Genomic DNA, 10,735 nt, shown 5'->3' on the forward strand with positions numbered 1-10,735 from the left:
GGGAGAGAGTGGAGGGGGGTATTGTGAGGAGGGAGGGAGAGAGTGGAGGGGGGGTATTGTGAGGGAGGGAGAGAGTGGAGGGGGGTATTGTGAGGGAGGGAGGAGAGTGGAGGGGGGTATTGTGAGGGAGGGAGGGAGAGAGTGGAGGGGGGTATTGTGAGGAAGGGAGGGAGAGAGTGGAGGGGGGTATTGTGAGGGAGGGAGGGAGAGAGTGGAGGGGGGTATTGTGAGGGAGGGAGGGAGAGAGTGGAGGGGGGTATTGTGAGGGAGGGAGGGAGAGAGTGGAGGGGGGTATTGTGAGGAGGGAGGGAGAGAGTGGAGGGGGGTATTGTGAGGGAGGGAGGGAGAGAGTGGAGGGGGGTATTGTGAGGGAGGGAGAGAGTGGAGGGGGGTGTTGTGAGGGAGGAGGGAGAGTGGAGGGGGTATTGTGAGGGAGGGAGAGAATGGAGGGGGGTATTGTGAGGGAGGGAGAGAATGGAGGGGGTATTGTGAGGGAGGGAGGGAGGGAGAGAGTGGAGGGGGTATTGTGAGGGAGGGAGAGAGTGGAGGGGGGGTATTGTGAGGGAGGGAGGGAGAGAGTGGAGGGGGGTATTGTGAGGGAGGGAGGGAGAGAGTGGAGGGGGGTATTGTGAGGGAGGGAGGGAGAGAGTGGAGGGGGGTATTGTGAGGGAGGGAGAGAGTGGAGGGGGGTATTGTGAGGAAGGGAGGGAGAGAGTGGAGGGGGGTATTGTGAGGGAGGGAGGGAGAGAGTGGAGGGGGGTATTGTGAGGGAGGAAGGAGAGAGTGGAGGGGGGTATTGTGAGGGAGGGAGGGAGAGAGTGGAGGGGGGTATTGTGAGGGAGGGAGGAAGTGGAGGGGGGTATTGTGAGGGAGGGAGGGAGAGAGTGGAGGGGGGTATTGTGAGGGAGGGAGGGAGAGAGTGGAGGGGGGTATTGTGAGGGAGGGAGAGAGAGAGTGGAGGGCGGTATTGTGAGGGAGGGGAGGAGAGAGAGTGGAGGGGGGTATTGTGAGGGAGGGAGGGAGAGAGTGGAGGGGGGTATTGTGAGGGAGGGAGAGAGTGGAGGGGGTTATTGGGAGGGAGGGAGAGAGTGGAGGGGGTATGGTGAGGGAGGGAGGGAGAGAGTGGAGGGGGGTATTGTGAGGGAGGGAGAGAGAGTGGAGGGGGGTATTGTGAGGGAGGGAGGGAGGGAGAGAGTGGAGCGGGGTATTGTGAGGGAGGGAGGGAGAGAGTGGAGGGGGTATTGTGAGGAGGGAGAGAGTGGAGGGGGGTATTGTGAGGGAGGGAGGGAGAGAGTTGAGGGGGGTATTGTGAGGGAGGGAGAGAGTGGAGGGGGGTATTGTGAGGGAGGGTGGGAGAGAGTGGACGGGGGTATTGTGAGGGAGGGAGAGAGTGGAGGGGGGTATTGGGAGGGAGGGAGGGAGAGAGTGGAGAGGGGTATTGTGAGGGAGGGAGGGAGAGAGGGGAGAGGGTATTGTGAGGGAGGGAGAGAGAGTGGAGGGGGGTATTGTGAGGGAGGGAGGGAGAGAGTGGAGGGGGGTATTGTGAGGGAGGGAGGGAGAGAGTGGAGGGGGGTATTGTGAGGGAGGGGGAGAGAGTGGAGGGGGGTATTGTGAGGGGGAGAGAGAGAGTGGTGTGGGGGGAGGTGAAGGTGGGGGAAGAGAGAGAGAGTGGGGGTATTGGGGGGGGGGGAGTACAATAGTGGGGAAGAGAAGAGTGGTGGGGGGGATGGGAGGGGTGTGGGAGTAGTAGGGGGTGGGGGGCATAGGGGAGGGGGGGTGGGGGCATAGGGGAGGGGGTGTGGATAGGGGAGGGGATTGGGGGCATAGGGGAGGGGGGTGTGGATAGGGGAGGGGGGGTTGGGAGTAGGGGGATAGGAGAGGGAGGGGGATGGGAGTAGGTGGGGGTGTCGGGGTGGGGGGGATAGGGGAGGGGGGGAAGGTGATGGTGGGGATAGGGAAGGGGGTCTTCGTGGGGGGGATAGGGGATGGGAGTAGAGGGGGAAGGGGGATGGGAGTAGAGGGGGATAGGGGAGGGGGATGGGAGTAGGTGGGGGTGTTGGGGTAGAGGGGGGATGGGAGTAGAGGGGGATAGGGGAGGGGGATGGGAGTGAGGGGGGATAGGGGAGGGGGGATGGGAGTGAGGGGGGATAGGGGAGGGGGATGGGAGTAGGTGTGGGTGTCAGGGAGGGGGGGTAGTGGAGGGCTGGGAGTGGGTATAGGGGAGGGGGGAGTGGGGGAGGGGGTGGTGAGGGAGTAGTGGAGCCAGGGGCTGGTGGGGTGGGAGGACGATTGGGGGGGCGGGAAAGAGTGGGATGGGGGTAGAGTGGGGGGGGGCGCGGGAGTGTGGTGGGAGGAGGCGGGAGAGTTGGGGGGAGAAGAGTGAATTGGGAGTTGAGGGAGGGGAACCTGGGGGGAGTAGGAGAAGTGTGGAAAGAGTGAGGGGGGAAGGAGGCAGGAAAGGTGAGGTGAGGAGGGGGACAGGAAAGGTGAGGGAGTCGGAGTAGTTGGGGAGGGGGTACTGAGGGAGAGGGAAGAAGAGTGGGGGGAGGGGGGGAGGAGAGTGGGGTGGGAGGGGGAGAGTGGGGTGGGAGGGGGAGAGTGGGGTGGGTGGGAGGGGGGGAGTGGGGTGGGAGGGGGGGAGGAGGAGAGTGGGGTGGGAGGGGGGAGGAGAGTGTGGGGGGGCAGGGGGAAGGTTGGGGAGGAAAAGTCGGTGGGGTGAGGAGGGGGAAGAGTCGGGGGGGTGGGGAGAGGAGTCCTTGGGGGGTAGCGAAGGAGAGGGGTCTGTGGGGGGGGAGGTGGAATAAGAAGAGTCCTGGAAGGGGGGGGGCGGGGGCGGGGGCGGGGAGAGGAGTCCTGGGGGCGGGGAGAGGAAGGATAGGAGTCCTGGGGGGGTGGAAGGAGAGGAGTCCTGGAGGAGGAGAGAGAGGAATCTGGGGTGTGGGAAGGAGGAATCCAGGTTGGGGGGTGTGGGCAGGGAGGAGATGGGGGCTGGCGGAAGAGTGGGGAGGGAAGAGAGGAGTGGGGGGCGGGGTGGCGGAAAGAGAGAGGAGTGGGGAGGCAAAGAGAGATGCGGGGGGGTGGAAGGTGCCTGGGGAGAGGGAGGGGAAGGTGCCTGGGGAGAGGGGAAGTTACAGGGCGAGTGCTTCCTCACACAAAGAATGATCAGCATTTGGAAGGGAGGCTGAATAACCTGCAGTCTTGCAGCTGCTTCTTCGGCGGTCCCTCGAAGTCGAGGATGACTTGCTTCCACACTAATGAGTTCTCAGGTGACTGATGAGTCCAATGTGGAACCTACAGTCTCTGTCACAAGTGATGGGTCGGGTGGGTGAGGTGCTTGGGTTGTTGTGCGCTCCTTCCGCTGTTTGCGCTTGACTTCCCCTTGCTCCCGACGAAGAGACTTGAGGTGTTTGGCGCCTTCCCGGGTGCTTCTCCTCCATTTTGAGCGGTCTTGGGCCAGGGTTTCCCAGGTGTCAGTGGGGATGTTGCACTTTTTCTTGGAGGCTTTGCCGTGTCAGAGCTCCAAATCGAACACTTGTTTTGGGAGTCTCGTATCGGGCATGCGGACGATGTGGCCCGTCCACAGTCCTGTCTCCGGTCCAGATCCACGGTTTCCCCGTACCCTCTCAATGAATTACAGTCTGCGCACACTCGGAGGTCGAACTCCAAACCATTGTTAACACGTTCAAAGCATACAAGAGTATGGGCCTTACACTAAACATCCATAAGACAAAGGTCCTCTACCAACCTGCCCCCACCACACCGCCCCGCCTGTCCATCCATTCCTGATAGGTATACCCTCATGTTTCTGGTACCATCCTTGTAAATCTTTTTTGCACCCTCTCCAGTGCCTCTATATCCTTTTTATAATATGGTGACCAGAACTGCACACAATACGCCAAGTGTGGGCTAACCAAGGTTCTATACAACCTTGGTGACTATCTTATATTGATGGCCTCTTGTTTTGCTCTTCCCCACAAGTGGAAACTCTCTCCCTCCCTCCCTCTCTCTCTTTCTCTCTCTCTTTCCCTCTCTTTCCCTCTCCCCTCTCCCCTCCCTCTCTCTCTCTCCCCTCTCTCTCCCTCCCCTCTCCTCTCTCTCTCCCCTCCCCTCTCTCTCTCCCCTCTCTTGCCTCTCCCCTCTCTTGCCTCTCCCCTCTCTTGCCTCTCCCCTCTCCCCTCCTTCTCTCTCTCGCTTTTCCTTCTCTCTCTCGCTTTTCCTTCTCTCTCTCGCTTTTCCTTCTCTCTCTCGCTTTTCTCTCTCTCTCTCGCTTCTCTCTCTCTCTCTCGCTTCTCTCTCTCTCTCGCCTCTCTCTCTCTCGCTTCTCTCTCTCTCGCTTCTCTCTCTCTCTCTCGCTTCTCTCTCTCTCTCGCTTCTCTCGCTCTCTCGCTCCTCTCTCTACTGTATCAAAACCTTTCATAATGGTTGGGTGAGATTGGGCTTCATGCCCTTCCTGCCCTTCCTGCCCTTCCCCATCTTCTGAGTCAGGTCAGTTAGTACCTGGAAAGGTTGGTTAAGGTCTTCGGTCAGACCCTTTTGTCAGAATCCAGTGCTTGTTCTCGGGATGTGGGCGATGCCGGCAAGGCCGCAGTTATTGTCCATCCCTAGTTGCCTTGAGAAAGTGGTGGTGAGCTTAGTTGAACCGCTGCAAGTCCTTTTGTTGATGGTTCTCCCATGATGGTGTTAGATAGGAAATTCCAGGATTCTGACCCAGCAACGATGAAGGAAGGGATTTATATGTCTATCATGGGGTGAGACACTTGGATTGGAACTTGGAAGTGATGGTGTTTCCACAACATTGCTGCTCTCATCTTGATGGTGGGGATTGTTGGTCTGGTGCTATTCCGGGAAACCTTCTTGAGTTACTGCACTAAATATCGAGTACATACTGCAGTTAAGGTCCGCTGGTAATAGAGGGATGGTCATCGAGTATATACTGTAGCTACAGTACTCTGGTGATGGAGGGGATGGTCATCGAGTATATACTGTAGCTACAGTACTCTGGTGATGGAGGGGATGGTCATCGAGTATATACTGTAGCTACAGTACCCTGGTGATGGAGGGGATGGTCATCGAGTATATACTGTAGCTACAGTACTCTGGTGATGGAGGGATGGATATCGAGTATATACTGTAGCTACAGTACTCTGGTGATGGAGATCGAGTACAGTAGAAGGGATGGTGTAGAACTTCTTGTGTTGTTGCTCCTGTAGTGATCCAGGTGAGGAATCAATCACTTATCACAAAATAACCAGCCTCTGCCCTGCTCTTGTAGCCACAATGTTAATATGGCTGGTTCTATTCAACTGGTCAGTGATGACCCCAAAGACTTTGTTACTGGCCAGTTTTTTTTATGATACTGGATAGTCCTGTTTTCCAATTTCTTTGCTTCTGGCACCTTTCACAATGGCAGCTTACACAGAGACTCTTTGGAGCATTTAATTTATTTGGTCTGCTGGCAACCATGCTTTGGCTGCTTCTCCCTCGGATGGCATGTTGTCCTGGCATTTACATTGGAGGCGAAGGTAGTATTGTCTTCTGGAGGCAGCAGCGAAAGCCACTTGTGCAATTGATGGCAGGCACACTATATAAACAGGGTGTAAAGCTGCTGTGGTCCCAGCTAGTAGCGAGTCTTTCTGGGGTCAGGCAGCTCTCAGACCAGCCCAAAGTCTTGTCTTTCATTGCTTTCAATGGCGCCCCTCTTGAATGCTCTCCATTGGTAAGCAGCCTTGCAGGGGTAGGAGGAAATCTTCATGGCAGGTAAATAGTTGATATTTTATTAAGTTAAATATCTATGTAAACATTGGGAATACTTTGAATAAGATAATACATTCCCCCATAGACATTAAGGATTGTGATTAATGAAAGTAATTTATGGGTTTGTATGTGGAAGCCTTGCAGTTCTGGCTTGAGGAGTGATGAAGATAATGAATAAAACTTTTCAAGGTTATTTAGAATGTGAAAACTTGTAAGTTTGAGTTTATTCTGATTTCCTTCCTCCCCCCAAAAATAGGTTAAGGATTTACTGAAATCGCAATATGGTTACGAAGAGTCTGCTGCTCACTTGGTTATTGAGAAGTTTAATACTAAGTTAGAGGAGCATTTTTATACCTCTAAGGAGATAAATGTCGATGAAGAGCGCACATTACTTTGGGCACAGGCTATACAAGAAACATGCGGACATGAACCAGACAGTGGTTTGGCTACTGAATGTTATTGTGTGTGGAAAACCACAAGGCTCCGACACATCCACATGCCGGACGAGGTGAAGGCCATGCTGAGGAAGCTGCGTCAGTCCTACAAGTTGCTTTTATTAACCAATGGGAGCGCCACGGTACAACGGGAGAAGATTAATATTTGCCAGTGCCAGCAATATTTTGACGCAATAGTCATAGGCGGCGAATACCAGGAGCAGAAACCAGCTCTCTCTATATTCCAGGAATGCTTCAGGCTCTTGGGAGTGAAGCCTGAGGCCTGCGTGATAGTCGGTGACACTCTAATGACAGACATTAAAGGCGGGGTGAATGCTGGCCTTAGAGCGACTATCTGGATAAACAGTACTAATCTAAAGTCTGATGGTGCAGTGCCTGACTACACTGTGAAATCTGTACTAGAAGTTCTGGATATTTTGGAAAACATATAGATTTAAAGTTTAACTGGATATAGTAGGCTCCTCCCATTTGTGTTCCATGCACAATTTTAATGGGGAAAATGTTTAGAATTAAAAGTTTACGGATGTACTCTGTGGACTTTCCATCTTAGTAAGCGGTGGGATGCCTAATATTAGCAAGAACATCATACTACAGGTATCACCCAAAACAGATGATAAATAATTTAATTTTATCCAAAAACAAAATCCAAAAAACATCCTAAAATCTGTTAAATTTAAAAACATAGTGATGGAATGTATATAAGTGCTTTAGACATTTTTAATTTTAGTGGTGGAAGCTTTACAAATGCTTTAAACATTTTTTTTAAATGTGACAAACTGTGCTGTTGTTATTTCTGACATCAAGGGCTAATATCCAATTTAACAAAAAAAAATCAACTAGAAGAGATGCAGTGAAGGAAATGAAGTTATATCAACTCTACGGAGCATTCATTTTGTCTCTAGAATGTATCATCCTGTAGCAATTAATTTGTGCCAAATGTCAGTAAATGCAATACACGGTCCAAAAACCATGTCCAGATAGAGCAGAGCACATTTTATTTGGTATGATCTGCGTTTTGATATGATTGTGAAAGATGATGCAAATTTGTTTTAATTTACGATTTTAAGCCACGGTATCATGATAACTGAAATATCTTCTCTCTCCGCGTTTCTCCCCGGCTGTGAGTAGTTGTGTTCTGGTGCCAGGCCACACAGACAAAGAGGCACCAGATCCAAGCTCATCATGTCCGTCAGATCAAAGGTTGGACAGTGGGTCCTTTGGCTTGGGAAGATGGGATCAAGTTGTCCAGCAGCTTCTCCTTCAGTTGAGAACAGGATTGAGATAGCCTATGGTAATAACCAACATTTATTGTCCAGACCTGCAAATGATAAATAGGCACCTGGGTAAAGTGCAGAGGTTCTTTTTTAAATCTCTCTGAAACTGAAAGGTGGAGTACGTTTCCGGACACACTTATTTCCGATGGATTCAGACTTCCTAATGAAGGTTTTTTTTTAAATTGCAATGACTTCAATGTGTTTATTTATGTTGGATTATCAGTGTACTGTATCACAAATGAAATGTGAAGTTTAAATCAAAAGCACTTTTAAAGCACTAATTTTTCAATTTGATTTGTCTGGAAATCACAATGCAGTTATTTCAGGAGGGAACAGCCAGATTAAAATGTTTGTGTTCTTGAATTTCTGGATCAAGTCTCTGGTAATTGTGATTTACATTGAAACTGTCATGAGATGCATTTGGATAATGTTTGTGTTTGAAACACACATTAAAGTTTTTCATTCATTGTATCCCTTTGCCACAGATATTTAAATATTTCCACAAGTGTGATGACTACTTTTTTTTAAACTCGCTCTGGGAATTCCAGTTTGTTTACTTAAAGGAGAAGCTAAATTGATTATTTCAGTGAAACACATTTTTAAAAAATCAACTATGAAGGTACTTTCAATAAATTAAAATGTCATTTTAACCCTTTATTTCTGCTGATGGCCACATTGCAAATGCTCAGCATCTCTCCCACCCCATACATAACAGCTTTTATTTATATATCGCCTTTAACGTAATAAAATGTCCCAAGGCGCTTCACAGAAGTGTTATAAGACAAAACAAATAAATTTGACATGGGGTGAGGGGAGGAGGGGGTAGATTTTCCTGTGTTGTTGGGAGTCTGACGGGCACAACATACCTGTGAGGAAAGAGGCCCAGATGCACTTCAGCACAGGCCCAAACCTTGGTTGGACCTAGCACCGGAAACCAGGAAGGGTTGACAACCCTTCCGGATTGTCAGTCTGCTGGGATTGAGGTTTGCTCTCCCGGGCACAAATTAACATACAAACAATGACGGACAGGTAAAGACCCTCTGGTCCATCAAGCCTGTCCCACACAATTGTGATACCTTGTATATCTCACTATATAATTCCCCCCCCCCCACCCCCCTGAAACCATGTGATCTGGGAGAGGCAAACATGCAGGCCAATTTGGGGGGGGGGGGGGGGGGGGGGGGAGAAAATATGGTAAATTCCTCTTTCACCCATCTAGGCGATCGAAACTAGTCCAGTAGATCACTCTGGTCCTGAATTCCCTGCAACACCTACCTTTAAGAGGTGATGGCCACCCCAGCCAAAAATAGGTCCAGCTCTCAGTTGAAGCAAATCAGCATCCATCCCATGAGACCTGTTTTAGAGGTTCACTGTTCTCTGGGAAAAGAACCACCTCCTGACATCTCACCTAGATCTGGCCTTGTATAACTTACATTTGTGACCCCTGTACCTCCTAAACCTATTGGAACAAACTGTCCCCGAGAGGATGAGACTGGTGAATTAATAATGGAGAACGGAAATGGCAGAGACTTTGAACAAATACTTTGTATCGGTCTTCGTGGTAGAAGACACTCAAAACATCCCAATAGTGGATAATCAAGGGGCTATAGTAATACAATCACTATCACTAATGAAGTAATACTCGGTAAAATAATGGGACTAAAGGCGAACAAGTCCCTTGGACCTGATGGCTTTCATCCTAGGGTCTTAAAAGAGGTGGCTGCAGAGATAGTGGATGCATTGGTTGTAATCTACCAAAATTCCATAGATACTGGGGTGGTCCCAGGGGATTGGAAAATTGCAAATGTAATGCCCCTATTTAATAAGGAGGGAGACAGAAAGCACAAAACTATAGACCAGTTAGCGTAACATCTGTCGGGAAAATGTTAGAGTCCATTATTAAGGAAGCAGTAGTGGGACATTTGGAAAAGCATAATTCAATCAAGCAGAGCCAGTTGGGGGTCCTTGTGCCTGAAACACAAAAAGTTAATATGCAGGTACAGCAAGTAATCAGGAAGGCAAATGGAATGTTGGCCTTTATTGCAAGGGGGATAGAGTATAAAAGCAGTGACATCCTGCTACAACTGTACAGGGTATTGGTAAGGCCACACCTAGAGTACTGTATACAGTCTTGGTCTTCGTATTTAAGGAAGGATATACTTGCATTAGAGGCTTTTAAGAAGGTTCAGTAGGTTGATTCTGGAGATGAGGGGGTTGGCTTATGAAGGTAGGTTGGGCCTATACACATTGGAGTTCAGAAGAATGAGAGGCGATCTTATCGAAACATATAAGATAATGAGGGGGTTCAACAAGGTGGATGCAGAAAGGATAATTCCACTCATAGGGGAAACTAAAACTACGTGACGTAGTCTTAGAATAAGGGGCCACCCATTTAAAATTGAGATGAGGAATTTCTTCTCTGAGGGTTGTAAATCTGTGGAATTCTCTGCCCCAGAGAGCTGTGGAGGCTGGGTCATTAAATATATTTAAGATGGTGATAGACAAGATTTTTGAGCGATAAGAGAGTCAAGGGTTATGGGGAGCGGGCAAGGAAGTGGAGCTGAATCCAGGATCAGATCGGCCATGATCTTATTGAATGGCGGAGCAGGCTCCTATTTCTTCTGGAACACAATTATAATAGCAAACATTAAAAAAAATCTAAAATGCTCAATGAATATACATCACCATTGAGAAATAAAAACTCCACGGGAAAAGTGATCCAGCTGTGGCCAACTAAAGAAGTTAAGGATAGTATTAGATTAAAAGAGGCTTATAATGTTGTGAAGAATAATAGTAAGCCTGAGGATTGGGAGAGCTTTAGAAATCAGCAAAGGATGACTAAAACTTGATAAAAAGGGATAACAGAATGAGTATACCGACAAAAAATATAAACTAGATTGCAAGAGCTTCTACAAGTATATAAAAAGGAAGAGAGTAGCAAATAAAGCTGAGGCAGAGACAGATGAAATTATAATGTGGAATAAGGAAATGGCAAGCGACTTTAAACAAATATTTTGTATCGCTTCACAGTGGAAGACACAAAAAGCATACCAACAATAGTGGGGAACCAAGGGGCTAATGAAGAACTGAAAGTAATATCAGTAGAGAAAAAGTAGTTGAGAAACTAATGGAACTAAAAGCCAACAAATCCGCTGGACCTGACAGTCTGCATCCTAGAGTTCTAAAAGAGGTGGTTGTAGAGATAGTGGATGCATTCGCTAGATTCTAGAATGATCCCAGCGGATTGGAAGG

The 10,735-nt window shown here is 49.5% G+C and overlaps 1 protein-coding gene across 1 annotated transcript in view; it reads left to right on the forward strand.

The window, feature by feature from the left end:
* The window catches only part of nanp (N-acetylneuraminic acid phosphatase), an 8,961-nt gene extending 1,007 nt beyond the window's left edge, over positions 1–7,954 (forward strand). The window contains exon 2 of the mRNA XM_070884561.1: positions 6,011–7,954. Within this exon, the coding sequence (XP_070740662.1) occupies positions 6,011–6,640 (630 nt within the window). The 3' untranslated portion in view covers positions 6,641–7,954. The remainder of the gene's footprint in view (positions 1–6,010) is intronic.
* The last annotated feature ends 2,781 nt before the right edge of the window (positions 7,955–10,735 follow it).

This window comes from Pristiophorus japonicus, chromosome 7 (genome assembly GCF_044704955.1).
Source record: "Pristiophorus japonicus isolate sPriJap1 chromosome 7, sPriJap1.hap1, whole genome shotgun sequence".
Classification (NCBI taxonomy): Eukaryota; Metazoa; Chordata; class Chondrichthyes; family Pristiophoridae; genus Pristiophorus; species Pristiophorus japonicus.